Source organism: Ischnura elegans, chromosome 5 (genome assembly GCF_921293095.1).
Source record: "Ischnura elegans chromosome 5, ioIscEleg1.1, whole genome shotgun sequence".
Lineage (NCBI taxonomy): Eukaryota > Metazoa > Arthropoda > Insecta > Odonata > Coenagrionidae > Ischnura > Ischnura elegans.
In genome coordinates this window covers 45,591,972-45,610,554 of record NC_060250.1, presented here as the reverse complement: position 1 = coordinate 45,610,554, position 18,583 = coordinate 45,591,972, and the positions used below count along the sequence as shown (strand labels likewise).

The 18,583-nt window shown below is 35.8% G+C and overlaps 2 protein-coding genes and 1 long non-coding RNA gene across 7 annotated transcripts in view; 2 read left to right on the top strand and 1 right to left on the bottom strand.

The window, feature by feature from the left end:
- The window catches only part of LOC124158811 (ATP-binding cassette sub-family C member 9), a 107,087-nt gene extending 99,119 nt beyond the window's left edge, over window positions 1-7,968 (top strand). For all 4 annotated transcript variants that reach the window (XM_046534146.1, XM_046534144.1, XM_046534145.1 and 1 more), the window contains 6 exons: window positions 225-513; window positions 1,110-1,228; window positions 1,978-2,165; window positions 4,389-4,492; window positions 6,864-7,060; window positions 7,672-7,968. In XM_046534146.1, the coding sequence (XP_046390102.1) occupies window positions 225-513; window positions 1,110-1,228; window positions 1,978-2,165; window positions 4,389-4,492; window positions 6,864-7,060; window positions 7,672-7,824 (1,050 nt within the window). In that variant the 3' untranslated portion in view covers window positions 7,825-7,968. The remainder of the gene's footprint in view (window positions 1-224; window positions 514-1,109; window positions 1,229-1,977; window positions 2,166-4,388; window positions 4,493-6,863; window positions 7,061-7,671) is intronic.
- Window positions 7,969-9,805: 1,837 nt separating this feature from the next.
- LOC124158809 overlaps window positions 9,806-18,583 on the top strand; it is a 58,843-nt gene continuing 50,065 nt past the window's right edge. For both annotated transcript variants that reach the window (XM_046534140.1, XM_046534142.1), the window contains exons 1-2: window positions 9,806-10,322; window positions 10,561-10,693. In XM_046534140.1, coding sequence (XP_046390096.1) covers window positions 10,674-10,693 — 20 coding nt within the window. In that variant the 5' untranslated portion in view covers window positions 9,806-10,322; window positions 10,561-10,673. The remainder of the gene's footprint in view (window positions 10,323-10,560; window positions 10,694-18,583) is intronic.
- Window positions 14,040-16,171, bottom strand: LOC124158810. Its single transcript, XR_006864874.1, has 2 exons — window positions 15,370-16,171; window positions 14,040-14,180 (listed from the first exon to the last, which is right to left on the bottom strand). It is a non-coding gene; the product is annotated as an uncharacterized LOC124158810 (long non-coding RNA).

The window sequence follows — 18,583 nt, the reverse complement described above, 5'->3', positions numbered from 1 at the left end:
CAATACTTAACCAAACCACCAATTTCATGTTAAAAAATACCAAATACATTTTCATTAATACATATAAGATTCAGATTTGAAAACAAAATAGAAGGATCAAAAAATATTAGACTTGCTTCAAAAAGTTACTCTAAATCCTTGGACCATCAGATCAAAAACATTGTTTAAATTGCTTTGAGAATTTTTCTAAATAAGATAAAATGTCCAATTATATCATCCAACAGGATTATTTAGGGGGAACAATAGTCTTTGTGTCAGCTGTAGCAGCTCTAATTACGACGCAGCTTCTTCCAAAAATGGTTACCCCCTCCTTGGTGGGTTTAGCCATCAACTATACTCTGCTACTTCCAATATATCTCCACTGGGTGGTTAAGTTCTTATCAGATATGGAGGCATACATGGGGGCAGTGGAAAGAATTGAGCAATATGTAAAATTACCATCGGAGGATGAGGATGAAGAATGCTCAAGGTCAAAGGGGGATTCACAAGAAAATAATTTGCCTCTTACAGAAGGTAAGGAAATATTTGCACGAATGAAACTTTCTATCTCTCACAGATGGCTTTCTTAGTTGAAATGATTAAGATGTGTAATTTAAATGGAGTATCAAAACTTTGCCTTTCAAGTAAAGAAAACGATTTTAATTTGAAATTAATGTGAAAAGCAACTACAGGACAAAAAGGAATTGATTTGCATGTTAATTCACGGTAAAAATATGGGCCATCTCCATATAAGTACAGTGAAACCTCTAATTTACACTTTTGAATGGACCACTCACAAAAAGTGAAAAATTGAGGATATTGTAAAATAGAGTATCATTGTATAAAGGCAGTATTGTTTGGGACCTGATAAAAGCTGTGCAAAATCAGGGAAAATGTATAATGGGGGAATTTAAAATCGAGGTTTCACTGTACATACTTTACATTCTTTCCCTAAACTTCCCTTTCTGTGGGTATAAAAAATGTGACTAAAACATTACAGCATTACAAGTACCTAATAATTCCATTAACATACAACATATATGTTAAATTGAATGATATTAAATTTAATGCATGTATTACCAGGAGGAAAAGTTGATGCTCATGATTCCCATAAAACCTTATTGTTCTAGTCCCCAGCAACTGGCCTAGCAGCGGAGACATTGTATTTGAAGGAGTTTCCTTGACCTATGATAAAACGAGAGATCCTGTGATAAAAAATCTGAATATTCACATTAAAACAGGACAAAAGGTAAGTCGATATTTTCTTAAAATAGCAATGAAAACTGAGAAAGTAAAATCCCAAGCACATATCATAACATACAGTAATTACAATCAGAATAGTATAAAGATAAATACACTAAAAATTCATTTGTTGGAATATTAAAAATGCATTCACCTATAACACAAGAAATTTAAATGACTCATGAATATTTTGTGTGGTTTAAAATGATGAAGCCTTCTGTGGACTATAATAACACATCCATTACTTGCTCAGATAAGCATCTACATGAAGTGTAAATAAATTGGTGAACAATTAATAGGTTGCATCACTTGGCCACTTTTTCGTAGGAGTAAATTGAACCTGGCTAAAGTTGCCACTCTGCATTTATACCAAATATGTGATTTGATATAAAAATTAATTAACATCATCTACAAGAATTTTAGAGTCATAGCATGGAGCTTTTGAAAAAACTCTAGGCACAGGGAGTTTTCCAGTTTGTGTTCTATTATTAGACAGTCTCACCACACAGACAAATGTAAGACAATTTATAAGCATAATTTGCTATCCAGTGCCATGTAAAATATATGAAAATTTATGCCACATAAATATGTCACAAGTAATTAACTTCTCCACCACTTATGACACTCCTAAAAATTTTGGTGTCATAATTTCTATACATATTAGTAATTGGAAAAAATGCTTTACGAACTTGTAATGAACTTATGCCATCATTTACTACATCTTTTAAACTGAATGAGATTCATTTTCTTTTACAGGTGGGTATATGTGGTCGGACAGGGAGTGGTAAATCCTCCATTGTCATGTCCCTCTTCCGAATGGTGAATATTTCTGAAGGTCGCATACTCATTGATGGAATTGACATCCAAAGAGTACCAAAACGCTCTCTGAGATCAAGATTATCGATTATTCCTCAGGATGTCATTATGTTTAGTGGGACAATAAGGTGAGTGAACTTCATCATAGAAAAATCATCTGTAGGAATTCAGCACGTGAGGGTGTCCCAAAAAAAGAAAAAGTTTGGAAGATGAATGGGATTTCCAGTTTTCTGCAGGAATACATGAGAAAACATCCCTTTAAAAATTTTAACTCAATTGGTCAACGTTTGACTCAGCTGAAATGCATTCAAAGCTCATCAGTAACAGAGGGCATAGCCAGGGAGAATCCGGGGGGGTCCGGGCCCCACAAAATATAAAAACACAATTATTTTCCTTCATAAAAGAAAACAAAATATTGAAAAATCATGAATTTACAAAATACTTCTTTAACAAATGAAGTTTTTTTGATTATGAAAAGTGTTAAAATTAGTTTAAAACCCTGTTTTTCAAAAATTTTCCCCCGTGGTTTTGGACCCCACCCCTGAACGAAATTCCTGGCTACGCCACTGAAGCTCATAAATATCCATTTTCTGCATAATATACATTCATTTTGCCCACCTACCCGGGAAAAGGAGGAGTTTGAAGTTTGAAAGGAAATTGAGTGAAAATTATTAGACAGTCAAAGCGTTCATTTTTCAAATGTGCATATTTAGGACAATAATGAGGCATTGAGCATAGAGCATTGAAAACTTCTTATTCAGATTACATATTTTTTCATTTGCACCTCATTTTAAGAAGGAATTTTTTAAAGAATATGATTTGTTATAGGCATTAGTTTCACAATTGTTTAAATACCACCAAACTCAGTCAACTTTGACAATTTTTTCAAGCCATGAAAAGCATGGAGTAGTGCGACTATCTGGTAATAAAAGACGATTATCTGTCATATTTCAAACCCACTTAAACTCCTTGGAGATAGGCAAAATTAATATAAACACAGAAAATGGAAACATAAGAACTCTGAATACATTTTGGCATTTTTTCAATGCTTTATTTTCATTAGAAAAATGAAAATGCTCCCTTAATTGTAAAAGCTTCAGCTTTTTGGGACATCTACACCTTACTTGCATGGGAATTTCCTCATACTAATACTTGAATCCAAAGGAGCAAAAATCTGGAGAAGATTCTAAAAATAATGACACATTATTGTTTTGCTTTTCATTGATAGCCATTTCAATAGTACATCCCATAGATTAAGATAGATAAACTTCTACATAACAATATTATTTGATTTCCAACCAGAAAAATATATGAAAACCCAAATAACATTGAATTTTGAAATTCACTTCAAAATAATAGATTTACATTTTTATAAAAAACATTTCCGATATGAATTAACACACTTCTTATCATTCTAGAATTTTACGTAGCGCACAATGAAATCTGTGACAACATCATTTTAATACGTAATTGACAAAATAGCCAAAATAAGAAGAAAAGGGAGTAAAATACTGACTCCTCTGTAGAAATAGTTAATAAAAACAGTAAAGTATACGTAATACATAAATATTGCCATATATATATTTAAAAAATAAGCTCCATATGTATACCCAGAAGTTTCCAATCAGCTTAGTAGCAGATAGGTTGAGCCCTGGCTCATTGGAGGTATGATAGGCACACAGATAAAGAAAATTTGGACTCAATGTCATCCTGTAAAACGACTAACATGGAAACCAAAAGCTGCCTCTTCTAATTATCACATTCTTTGCATGTCCATGAGGCTCAACTGTAGGGTTTGTTTTTAACATGTAACACAGTCCAATACTTATTTTCCTTCCCCCAAACACTTCTCGCCTTAACAATCCTCAAGTACTTTAAAGCATCATGTTTGTTCAGTCATTCAGAAGAAGAATAGTGAAAAGAAAATTCAACTTTCACACTTTTGTTCCCCCCAAAAAAATATGGCAAAAAAAGTCATGGTTTCACATCCAGATTATGCAGAAATTACAAAATCTATGGGGGTGATAAAATTACAGCATGGTATGCTTTGTCTACCCATTTATAAATGGTTCCTTTCATCCAATTCAGAAGCACAATAGATATACCATTGCAACTAAAAATCACATTCATAGGACATCATAAAAGTTGGACCATTGAAATTGATACATAATGATTGACTGATAATAACTGCTTTTAAAATAAAAAATCACATTTATAAACAAGTACTTCTGTATCTTGAAGCTAATGCCCTGACTAACACAATATGTACATGGCTATTACGTATCTATTTAAAACAAAATTTAAAAACCAAGTTATCCATTTTCTAAAACTTAATGGATTACATTTTGCAGGGAAAACCTTGATCCTCATGGAAAATTTGCAGATGAAGAAATATGGAAAAGTCTTGAGTTGGCACAACTTAAAGAAGCTGTTAGCTCACAACCAGGAGGAATAGGTAATAAAATGGTAAAATTCAAGGATAAAATACAGCAGACCCCAAAATTAAGGAAAATGGTTTCATAACCAAGGAAAATGTATAGAGCAAGCTCTTATCTCAAAGTGCTTCGCTAGGAACCTGATAAGACATATTTAATCACTGATTATGAAATGATTTGTCAGGATTTTATAGCAGCTAATTGGAACTTATATGTATTTTTATTTCTATCCAACAATACTCAAATAGCATAATAAATCTCCATTGAAAGAGAATTCATATTAAAGAATAATAACATATTTCTGCAATTCAGATAATCAAGGTAAGCATGAAAAAATGAAAACATAGGTAAATACATGCACATACAAGCACTTAAAGAATAATTCATAATTTTGAACTGTGTTAACTGCTAGATAATACAATCCAACAGCAGTCACAGACCCATTTAACATGGCATCACCTAAGATTGTAGCAAATATAGTGATATGTAACATTTTTCAGATTTTTACACATTTGATGCATTTATTAATAGAGTATTTTCAATTTTATCACAGTGCCTATTCTTAAAAAAGTGGCAGTTTCTAAACAATAACTTAAATATATTAATTCTAGATGTCCAGGCAAAATGAATAACTATATTATCCCTCAGTTATCAACCCCCATAGAGGGGAAAGCCCAAATGTATGATCAAAAGATAAACCACTCATTTTTTATATTGTACAAGCAATTTTTCTCTGGTTTAATATCATATTTCCACTGTATCTTTTATCCCATTCTCAGTTATCCACTTTATCCCATTCCATTGAAGAGATTGTTGTATTTCAGTAGGGGAAGGGTAGGAAAGAAAGAACAGAGTAGAGCCTGCAAGGAAACGCAAATCCTAAACCCTCCCGCTTCAGGTGGCTTGGCCTTCAGGTTTGGAGCCACCTGGATTAAGGGCCCAGCAATTGACTTGCTAGCCCCCATTAGGCTTCCATCCTTAACCACCTCATACAATGCCTTCAGAGAGAATATGGAGTATGGGGGCAGCAGTAGATAAAAGGGGTTTTCCCTCAGGCGAATACTATTCTGCCATGGCAGCTGCTTGGCAGTCATGCGGTTGGCATACATTCTCTGAAAGCGACAGATTCAGGTTTCCTCATCAGGGTTCCTTTGTCAGGGTTCCCACTCTAACTAAAATATAAAATTCACGGTTTTTTCCAGGTTTTCACGGTCTATATGCCATCAAATTCACGGTTTGTAGATAAGGCATTTTAGGCAGAAATATTGATCACGTAACAATCATCGGCCGTACGTTAACTAAAAATGTAACAAACTCGACAGATGCCTTGAATGCAAACGCAGCAATGAAAGTGCTATCTCTCATGATGACCCCCATAGTTAGAAAAATTGCAAAATTTAGGTCCGGCTAGAGGGTGTGAGTGGGAAAATGGATTGAGCAGGGTGGCAGGGAAGTGAGAAGTGTCTGAATTTTTGTTAGGGTTAACGTCTTCCAATCACAGTCTTAAGGTTAATGTGCTGTCATGGCACACAGACCAATACATAATTCGCTTCGAATACACGTGTGGAGATAAATTCGTTGACACTGTCTGTCTGCACATGACTCGGCCTTGAAACATGACCGACGTATAGATTTTTCTTTTGATCTGTCTATCGTAGTTCTACAATCAAGTTTGAGAGATTTTTAAGGTTATAGGACGAAATTCACAGCTTTTTCCAGGTTTTTTCATGGTAGACGAAATTTTCGGCTAATTCACGGTTTTAAGGTTTTCATGGCTGAGTGGGAACCCTGTTTGTGTCTTTTATGCCCATTACAATGAAATACTATTTTTTTAGTAGGGAAAGGGTGGAAAGGAGAGAACAGAGGAAGATCAGAAAGGGAGAATACCCATTCTTGGGTGACGAGCCACGTGTGTGTGTGTGAAAAGTGATGGATGGATAATCCACTGAAAGGTTAATTGAATGAAGGAAAATTGCACCTCTACTTTATCTCCAGTAAAAATAAGAAAATTATGATTTTCAAGACTTCATCTATACTCCACTTCACTTTGAATAGCTCTTCACACCCATGGATGAACCCATTAAGGAACAACTTGAGATCAACTTTAAATTGTCTTCTGCCAACTGTCCTGTAAATTACACCCTGCTTTAATAGCTTATCTTAAAATGGTTAGCATAGTCTACGCTACATACATTAGGAAAGGTCACTCTACTCTCCTGTAAAATTAATGGACGACTGGCTTTTGCATAGAAATTAGGAACTGAGAAAATAGTTCACTTCTGTTAAATCATGTGATTTAGAAGGATCCAGAATGCATTTTTCAATAATATGTTCATTTTTTAAAACAGCAGGTGACTGCCTTACTCACTGGAAGTTCATCTTCTTTTTAAGATGGCGAAGTCCAAGAAGGAGGTGAAAACTGGAGTGGTGGTCAAAGACAGCTCTTCTGCTTGGCTCGTGCCATACTCCATGGAGCATCTTGTCTTTTCATGGATGAAGCAACTTCTTCAGTAGATGCCACGACAGAGGCAGCTTTACAGGAAACAGCCACAAAGGCATTCTCAGGACGCACTGTTGTAACTATTGCTGTAAGACAATTTAGTTCAATAATCTCTGAAATCTCATATGCATTATTCTAGAATCAATCAATATACATAGATCAAAGTACTGCATTTAATTGTCTCATAAGACAAAAAATAAGAGATTACTTCCTGAAAAAATTTCTCCAAAATATTTATAATCACCACCTAAGTGGAATCTAAATAACGCCTAAGTATACAAAATTTCTACGCCCATGCAAGGGAAGGAGTTTCACAAACCAATAGGAGCAAATACAAGATTTTTTTGGGTGGAGTGGATTCTCAAAAACGAGGATGGAAATTCACCTAAATCTAATAAGCTTAAGTAGTTGCAGCATTAGAGGAAGAACAATATTTGATATTAAATTGGTTTCATTAATATTTTAATGTACAGAAATTCATCCGGTAAAGGCACATTTTCATAATGTGCATGGGCTTTTGTCATTTTGCATTACAAATAATCCTTTCAACATAACATGAATTACTTACAACCATCACTAAATTGATATTTTCTCTGTGAAAATAATTTGTAAAAAGCTTTACGGCAAAGAACTGATATTAGATATTTAAAAAATTCTGAATTAATTTATCAGTAACCATAACTTCTGTATTAATTCCAGCATCGCATCACCACAATTCTACACTGTGATCGCATACTCGTACTGGATGGGGGACAAGTGGTGGAGGATGGTGCTCCTCAGGAATTAATGAATAACCAGTCAGGAATTTTTTCAACAATGTTAAAAGCTTCAGAGTCTGGGGCTTTCACATGATCTTCTGAAAAGAGGAATAACATTGTTTTTTTTTATATACGTGGCCTATTTTTGAGGTCCGACTTACAAAATAATCAACTGAAAATGACCACTTCTGTAAAAAGTTAGCAGTATTTATTTCACAATAAATTAAAATAAAACCTATAACTCATTTATGATTCCATCCTCACTCATCAAACGCCATTCAGCTATTACAGTATTCTGATTATATGTAACTAAATTTTTGTAGCTCACCTCGAATAAGCTCTTACCTAACTACATATCATAAATATAATTTAGACAACTATACTCGCTGCACTCCGCGCGCTCGCTAAGAGGCTCCGCCCCTTAGGAACCCCGGATCCGGCTTCGCCATCTACTTTTGTGTTTGTTCGAAGAATTTTAATTCAAATTATCTCACCCGAATAAGCTAGGGGCCGGCTTTGCCGGCCAGGGAGTAGGGAAGCGCCCCACTCATTCCTCGGAACGGCTTCGCCATTCCACGTTGAGAGGCGGCTTCGCCACCCAGGGGTTGAATGTGTCCCCCCTGGGGCTACCCCGCTTATCCCAAGTTTAACTGCATTGAATTGTAATGAAATTACTGATGAAGTAAAGACAGTTACATTAGCAGTACTTAATGGATCTTTCCAGTCATGGTAGCCAATATTGTTTTTTGAAATTATGTCAAATGGCATATAAATTCAATCATAATCAAAAAGCAAGTTCTTCAAATTTTAGATTAGATGTAGCCATGACAAATGTGTTACATTACGATGCCCTTGAAGTGATATTTAAGCTTTTTACTGCATATGCCATATACTGTTAGAATTTACCAGGTGCTTCTAGGGTAAAAATCTTTTTCAATGGGACAACTTTTTACCCTCCTGGTAAAAGTGGCACATACATGCATAACTTTGATGTCAAGAGGTAAGATCTGCCAAGATAAATTTCTCCTTTGTACTTCTCTCTGAATATTTCTTCAGCCTGATTGAGGAGATTATACATGCAGCCGTAATTATACATGAGTTGCGTAAAGTGTCTGCCAGGGTGATAGTCATGCATACTATCCAGCAACATGTAAATGATGCAGAGAGGCATGAGAATTCATTAGTTCAATTCCACAAGATAGATAAGAGCTCTGCAACCTAATATGCCGAAATTCAAAATAAAAGTAGCACATATCTAAGCATCTCCACCCACAAAAATAGCCTTTTTTGGGCTTTTTAATGGGAGGAAAGAAATTTTCCTGATATTATCACTGCAAATTGGCAGTAAACAAAGACAAAGTTGCAGAAAACCTCATCAGCACCTAGGAGTAAATCCAAAAAATACAATGTTAGACAAATTTCACATTAGGTATTTCTATGATGGTATTTCATAAATAGTTTTAAACCAGCACTACGTGGAAGCAAATGGGCTAAGTTTTCTGCGACTATCCCGACATCACTGGTGATGTATGAAATGGCATTTCAAAGACACCATAACCTAAGCCTTAAATGCTGCTATCTTATTAGAAAGATATACACGCTCATATCGACCAAAATAACTACGGATGAATGCATGCATATACCATCATTCCTTTTGGTGACCCTTTACCCTGACCAAGCTGCGCCCGCTTGGAACATATACCTTCATTAAAATTCACACACCAAGTAAGAAAAAACTGGTAATAATATTTTCAGCCCTTTGAACAAGAAGTAAATCCAATCCCGATGGTCATCCGACACTGAGACGTCACTGTTTTATCTTTATCTAAATTTCTTGATGGAACCCCATTACACAGGCTGACGTTAAAGGCCTGTTTTTACTCACCACATAAGATCCATTTGTTACCCGATTACGGGGTATCATGAGAGGTTTGCAACCAAATACCAAAGTAAATTATTCAAGAAAACGTTTAGATTAATGGCGCGAATTTTGAATGTTGATAACAAAGTTCGATATTCTAAATGTAGAGGTCACTTGATTCAGTTTTATCCTGTTTTGGCGGTTTAGTTAATTTGGGTCGGTGAACTGGTGTTACTGTTAGTTATAGATAGATAGTTTATTTAAATAGCAAAGAGATAGTTTATTTAAATATATAAGTTCCGCTCAGCGTATTTTTTGTTCCACCGTACGGAGAATTTCAAACGATTTTTACCCACGAATTAGGTTCTCAATTAGTTGAATTTCTGGATGTTGCCGAATGGCTGAAGGAAAACCTTTGTATAAATTAATTGTCCAAACCGACTCGTTCCGATTGGAACTTTATTATTGGTCTATCGATTCTTGGAACTAGATCAAATTTAAGTAAAGCGGGATTATTAAGTGAGAATAAATCGACAATCCCTTACCGTAATATTATTGTCAGAAAATTAAGTAACCGCGACCCCGAAGTTAACGGATCCAGAGTTTCTTTTTTCTTTGTCATGGCAATGATGCGATTGTGCCGAGTTCTTTATTGATGTGTGCACTTCTTACTCAGGATGGATATTCTTCCCATTTATCATTGATGACTACATAAACTGTTTAACGATGAGGTAATCATATTACTTAAAGGTTATATACATACTTAATTATGTAACGTATCTTTGACTCTTCATGAATTGGAAGTTTGCATTTTCGTAGCAATATCGATTTGATTATGAAATAGCTACCAATACATCTTGTTATTATGTATTATATATTTATCCATGTAGATCCACCATGGATATGTAGTGTCATTGAAAAATGTAGCAATAATCCATGCTTGAATGCTCTTTCTTTTTGCGTCACTAGATCATCTCTATGAATACCCGGCACACCAAATATGACGTGGAATAATTGAATATTTGCCGCAAATTTCTCACACTGAAGCCCAATCACCCTTTAATATTGGATAAGCGACGGCTATGGGGCAGTCTACCTCCAGGTATGGAAAAATTTTGAGTACATACTCATTTCGACCTGTTATCTGTTACACGTTGTGTATGCGTCCTTTGTTGACTTCGTGTGAACCGGATGGATTCAACATGTAGTGTTACCGGTTTTAAATGAATCAATTAAATGTATAGGTTTCCAAAAATCGGAAGGTATCTTCAATTTGCTAACGATAAACTCCAAGGATAAAATTTGCCATGATAGAATCATTTGACTTAGCCGGGATTCGAAACCGGATCTCACTAATGCCGGCCTGTACGCTATCAGTAGGAAATTTCGTAGGTACCTATTCTGAGCTATCAGTTACACCACCAACCCATTTGCATTTAAGGCGAATATCAAACTGGTTTTACCGAACAAGTCCACACCGTGGTACAAGAGTCGCAGGTCGTACTTGCGGTCACTGTCGGAGTAACAGGTAGCTCTTCGGTGACGTACGTTTTTCAAAGCACTGCACGAAACAAGTAACTTTCGTACGTAGTCACGCGCAGAGTGCAAATTTATACGCACAAACTATGAGCTTCGCCTTGAAAAAAAATCATTAGGCATTGCTGGGATACGAAACCGGGTCTCCCAATTGCCGGTCAGGTGTGTTCCGATATAATTTTATACCCGTGCGCGTGGCTGCTCACAAAGCTACTTGTATCATGCAGTGTTTCTGATTATAAATATAATTGCAGAAAAGTGCGTATTTCAATTGAACTTGGTCCGCACAATGCAGTAATGCGATACTCATGTGAAGCGAAGAGAATATATCCGTTTCTGAGTACACAATGGAATTGTTGTCAACATTTTATAGGAATCTTTAAATAAATTGTTTTCAGCATTTTAAAGCAACCTTTAAATCAATTGTTGTCAACATTTTAAAGAAAACAAACTAGCTTTATTTTTGTGTATTTAGTTTTAAAACGACCTGAGCAGTCTTTGGAATAACACTCTTGAACCTCGGGTGAAGTAAGCTTGAAACGGATAGTAGGTCGAATATTGGTAGCGCATTAGCCTCTCTTGAACAGACACAGAAAGTCGTTTAACATGACCGGCTCGGTAAAAATGCAATCCTACCGATATTGTGAGACATCACAACCAAGGACGTAGCGAGTAATGAGGTCTAAGGGTTCAAACCCCTTTCCGCAACACCCCTACGTGTTCGGGAGATAGCATTCGTACGCCGCTGCGTACCCTAGAAATGATTTCCCCAAGCCATTTTTTTACTATGGTCTTGACCTTACGTAGTGGCGGGGTTTCTATTCTGGATTGTTAATGCTGTTTGTAATTCAAATTGTTAATGGTCCCAAAGCAGCACATCAAGCACTAGTAAGAAATTTTCTTATAACTAAAATGAGGGCTGCAAAAATTAATTATATGTGTTGTTATTTCTGAAACGCCTGGCCTCACGAAAAATTTTTTCGTCTTTTGTTTGCATCAATGCTGCAGAAACATGAAAAACACTGTAATGGTGGTTCAGTTATTGTTGAACGCAAATTCTTCTCAGCGCGTTTCTAATTGCTGAAGTCAGTGGCGTAGCCAGGAATTTTGCCAGGGGGGTGACGGGGTAAGGTCCAAAACCAGGGGGGAAATATTTAAAAAACAGGGTACTAAACAGAGGGTTCTAAAGTAATTTTAGCACTTTTCATAATAGAAAAAACTTCATTATTCAAAGAAATCTTTTGTGAATTCATGATTTTTCAATATTTGGTTTTCTTTTGTGGTGCAAAGTAAGTGTGCTCTTATATTTCGGGAGGGGTCGGGACCCCCAGGTCCGGACCCCACCCCCTCGCTACGCCACTGACTGAAGTATTTCAGAAAACGGGTTACCGAATCATTTCGAAATGGAGTATGCCCCAGAGAAGGAATAATAGTTGGTGAGGTTACATTTCCGCGAAAATTGAAAAAGCCATTTCTTGTTTTCCTATGTAGTGTAATTTAAAACAATGGCCTCGTAACTTCGTTCCTAATTTATACATTTCATTTAAAATATTATCATTAATACATTCTGTTGTTGAAATGCTTGTATACTCATAAGATTATCCTAATATTAATACTTTGTAATGGCAAAAACATTTTAGGTGTTCCATATCATAGGAGGGGTCGCAATAAAAATTAACGTTTGGGCCCCAAACAAACCTTTTTTTAAAGCTTTTAGGTAATTCATTAGTCTAGTCATCTCAGTAGAAGTGCACAAGGTAAATCATTGGTACTATTATCGTGAAAAATTTTGATTGTTAATTTGACTATGAATTCATTGTAAAAATGAACAAAATACATGCAATTTAAGTATTACTGTGGATATCATCCACGAAAGCAGCACGCTACTGAAATATTTCACCTATTTTGAAAATACCTTCGTTGAAAGGTTATTTTAACTGATTTTGTTTCGAATCGCCATGTCGTCGCAAAACTCATACCGCTGTTATTTCTTTGCATATAAGAAATACCGTCAATTGAACTTTCTCGAAATCCTGATTTGCTCCAAATTTACGGGTTTGAGACGCATCCAGCGGTGCAGATCAAGGTTTAAATTTATGCAGGGAGTGTTAAAGAGATCAGTATTATTGCTGCTTATTCATATTCTGAATGGAAGTTTTCTGGATGAAGGGGAGAAGGGAACCTTCATGTTCACTTCCATTTTATAGTTATGGAATTTTCATTGGTGGTTTTGGGACCGAACGCATGAATGCTATTTTCGCTGAAATGTGCGGTACCACCTGCGAATCGTCCCATTTCCTGCAACCTTGAGGAGGCTTAAAATATTCTTTGGAACGATGATTGATGGCAACTCAAGTTTGAGAGGGAAAAAGGTATGAGCAAAAGGAAAGAAATGCGATTGCCCCCTCATGTATTATGAGAGACCACGATGCATTGTTTTTATTGGAACTGGCGATTTAATGTCTATCTGAAACCCCTAAATGCGTAGGTATCACTTTTATTTTTAAACAAATATTCGTGTGCGATAAATTTTGAATCGCATCTTTAAAATTTTTTCTTGTATTTTCTCACTGATATTTTAACGGTGAAGGTTGTTGCACAATTCGGCGTAATCTACACTGTATAGCTACTTAACTTTCCAAATTTAGATTAGGTTCTAGATCCTGCAGGCTCCCTCGCTAAACAAGAGAAATGGCTCGCGTGGTTTTAATCCACCTTACTCTGATGTTTCCTTGCTCGGACGGTGATTTTATTTCCGTGACTTAAGTGTTATTAAAATTTATCCGCTGATAAAACCGCAGATGTCCCACGAATTGTCTCTGATGCTTTTTATTTTCTAACGTATTATTATGGGTTTTCATTGATAAAGTTTTCGTTGTCGCTTCTGATGATTCGATAAATAACATGACAAGTTTATTTAAGTATTTAAAAATAAGTTTATTGCTTAGTTTCGAAATTCCAAACTCTTTCACGACTTGAGGACCGGAAAGTTAGGTGTCGACGTCTCTCGCTGATGTCGTCCTGTCACCATCTTGTCCACAGATCTGGAAAACCTGAAAAAAATGGGAAAGTGAGTAACTTTTTCCGAAACAACTGGAAAATTCATCTAGCCATTATGTTCGACGCCCTGATACTATTCTCTGTTATACTTTTTTCGGGACACCCTGAAGTTATACTGCCCGCTCTAAATAATATTGAAACACTGGAAAAATGCTACCCAGCGTTACAAATTGAAACATTAGCATTTCTGTTAGTAAAATTATTGAAATAATGAATTCTTAAAGATTAATTTAGACTTAGAGAAATATTTAAACCGTAGATTTTTTGAGCATTTCAGTGTTAATATTCCTTGAACATTGAATATGTTAAGACTTTTATTGAAAATGTAAAAATAGTGTATTTTCACTTGGAATGACTTGAAAAGGGAGAAAATTCGAAGACGCAAGTAAAATGGACTCTTTATTATTTGTGCTATTAGCTGTCAACTTATCCTATCTTCCTTTTTTCAGCGGAAGCACATTGATGACCTGATGAATTTTTAACGTGTACTCTTCACAGCAACTTTAAGAAATTCGTAGTTTCAATTTACTTGCATTTCTGTGAGTCATAGGGCTGCATGTTTGCTTTCTTCTAAAATAAATCTTCCCGTTCATATATCCAATTGTTTGTTTGAATCGCGATTTTTGTGCTATTGGTTAGTTAGCTTGATAATTTATTCTGCGTCGATGATCGAACACGAAAGAAAAAACAGGAAAGGTCATTACTTAGATAGTCATTGCCTTAGGGAAAGAAAAAATCGCTTTGGTTACACCATTCGAGCTAGAGATATACGAAGCACAACGGTAATCGTGGACCTCGTTTTCCACCTTAATATTTAAAGTAGTCGATTATATGTGGAGAACACCTTTCAATGCTCCTGGAGAGCATGAATGCCTTTTACTTCACTCTGGTTATTGAAGCCGGAAGTGGTAGATTACGTATTGTATGTTTGTGCAAATACTCGTCCCCCAACTGCGTGATTAATCTTAATCGAAGGCAATTAGATTTAATTTTACCATGCACTTCATTCTATTATGCTAAAATAAGCTATAATTTTCGGTGCACAAAATTACGCAAATCTGTACGCTGTAAAGCTGATGGCGTGCGTCTAGGAACTTTGTAGCTGAGCCATCGTGAGATGCTTAAGTACTCAATTGTTTTCACTATAGCTATGTGTATTGTTGGATTAAGAAATCTACTCACTTTTTGTCCTTTAGTAACGGTGAATGAATGAAGGGCGTATCTGTGGCACTACCCTGGGTGGATGATACCTGTAAGGAACATGCAGCGGTCGCCGGTAAATGTGGGGTATTGGCGGTGGTAGATGATGCGGTAGAGGCCTGATCAAAGCGCTCCTCTTCAATTTTGGGCTGAAGATGCTTGAATAGTCCCGGCTGGGCTCAATGAAAGCTTTTCCAAACACTCCTAATAGCCATAGTAAGAAAATGTAAAATATTGGTCCCGGTTTCATTTCAAGTGGAACGTCTGCAACGGCAGCAGGCAACAGACTGAATTACCTGGCGGATTATTTTAATTATATTCACGTGACATGTTTACGCCCGGTTTCCCATCGCAGTACAAGCGCTTCTTGGCAGCCGAAGTTATGATAATAGTAGCCTCTGAGTCGTCGTCATATTTGTTTCTGGGCCATTCTCTTCTATGTCAAATTTTGCTGAGTTAACTATTGGAGCTCGCGCGCAATTCTGCTTTGTGACCTCGATTAATAGAGTTCTTAAGTTTATACAGTTTTCGCAGGTGGTAAGGTAAGTTAGACTGGATAGCCGTTGTATTTGAGCCCTATAGATGCTTTGATAGTGAGTCAAATGTGTGACCAAATCAGTGCGGGCAGCGAACATTGGTCGAAGGAGAACCTTCTGTGAAATCAAGAAGTATTATTATTGATTTGTATTTTGGCCGTTAAATCTAAAAATTCATTAAAAGTAAAAGAATATAATTCTAGAAAACTCCACGGAATTCTGCTGAAAAGTTAAATGATCGGGTGTAACTAAATGAATTGTAAGAATATCAATTATAGATTTATATTTTCCAACAGTTATCCATGAAATAAACAGAGTTGTAAGTGACATTTTAGGATCTACAAAAGCTTTGAATGAAACCTATCGTTATGCAACAATTGTCGAACATAATTTCGATATTTTCCGTGAGGCTGCATCTAATTTTTTTTTAGTTCGTTAGGCTCAAGATTCTCTTCGGATAGTCTGTATCTGAATGCATTTATTTTGTTTTCAAATATGTAAACCTGCCCATATTTGATATTGTAAGTTTTTCGAATTAAAGTTTTATAATTTTCTTCCTTTTTCGTAATAGAAACCGTGTACTGCCAGATATGTCTAATTTCATTTATTTTCAAAGTGATGGCCACGCATAACTTTTATAACATCAGATCTTGTGGAAAACTTTCCATCGCTTCCTGTAGTCGAGGGAAATGTTCTGCCTTGTATGTGATATATTTCTTACCTTGTGAGTAAATAGCAGAGGTAATACCTTCAGTAGGGTAGTTTCCTTCATCACAGAAAACGAAAGGCATTGATTGCGATTCGTTACCCATCATTTGTGTATTCATTATGTACAAATTATTTGGTTTTAGAAATCCCAGTTTAGACGAATAGCAATGGTCAGTTTTAACCGCATTTGAAAAAGGCCGGATTGGTGACCATGCGATGCCAATCCACATGACGTCACAGGAACCTAGTTTCTATACGAGTTGATAGGAGTTTTTCATCGTTTGAGATTACCAATGCATGCATGAGGCACAGAGTTCAGGGAAAAATCTCTTAATAACCACCTATTAAAACTGGCTATGGTCGGAAAGTTTCCTTCGTTTGATAAGGTATTAATGATCCTTATTTAAGCCAAGCGCTACCTGCTTGCAGGGTACTCCGCTACCTGCTAGAATCCTGCATCGTATCAGCGCTCAAAGCCTCGCCCCAATGTACCTCACACGCCGACAGCGGGAACCAGAACGACGTCACACGGGGTTTTCCCAGCATTCATACTTAGCCGTCGCGTCTTCGCGCGCTTGAAAATTTTGACTTTTCATTTAATCGCTAAAAATAAATATCGTCAATTAAAAATCTAAAAGCGTGAAATAAGTACTCCAGGAGTAAAAGTCTTTCGATTTAGGCAATAAAAAATAATAGGAAACAACCCTATTGTCATTGGAAAAAATACCCTGATTGCCAGGTCAGATTCCAGGCTTTTTGGGACCCTGCACGTACCACTTAGCTATCCAGGTTCCTGGATGTCGGAAAGCCAAAGGCTCGTAGTTCGAATCCCTGACGAGGATGTTTTTTCTCGAGGCATTTAGCCGTGGCCGTACTTAAAAGTGTTGGTCTTTTCAATGATCAAAATAAACATGTGCCGCGCATTTCGTCACCTAAGATTCAAAATATGCGAAAGGTAATCAAAACTCTAATTATAAATAAGCAAAGGTGTGCGGGTAACTCGAGTATTAGTAAGGAAGCGGCGTATAAATACTGCGATAAAATTGATGGGCTCTAGTGGGTTTATGCGCAGTCAGAGTAGGTACTAAATTGAACAGCTAAAATAAAACAAGTGCGATTTCGTACATAATTGAAGTGGAATATGTTAGAACTGAGTTTTTTATCGATACACGTTAATAGTTGATTTTATAGTAATTAAGGAATTATGACTGAATTATAAACCGCGCAAAGGAAAACGATGAAGCAACTGGTGCTTTTATTTGATTTAAAACGCATAGTGGTTTGCATTGGCAAGTAGTTGAATATTTGTCTGAATTAATGTGTTTATACATTATTTTAGATTCAGAACTAATTTTGAAAGCTACTTTAAATTCAACGATATGCGCTACTTTACTTCACGATATGCGCATAATACGAGTTTCATGGAATCAAGGGATAAACATGGCTTTAAGTGGGAACGAAATGCCCAAAAAAAAAAGAAAATCAATGTTTTTAAAATTTTGGGCAGTAATAAGTAAAATATTTTAACTTAATAAATCAAAGTACAAAGATAAAGAGTTTCCACATCAATAAAGAATGCTATCATTCATTTTTCCTTTATTCTCTACGATATAGGATGAAACCAATTTAAATTTAAAAATTAAATAATTATACTGCAAAAAGTTGTTAAAATTTCTTCCAAAAAGAAATACATAGTTAAAAATCCCAAGACCGATGAACATGCATGAAAAAATTGAAGGAACAATGTAGCAAAAATATGGTAAAAAACGATCCTTAATGTATTCTATTTTCTTAATGTATTTATCTTATCTGTTTCTAAAACTTCGAACGCCTTGCTTTCGTTTTTACTTTATCAGCTATTGTTACTAAAATATTGGTCTTATATATCGGTAATTACGATATACCAAAATAAAAATGCAACTTTTAAGCATTCTTGACTAAATATTCAATTA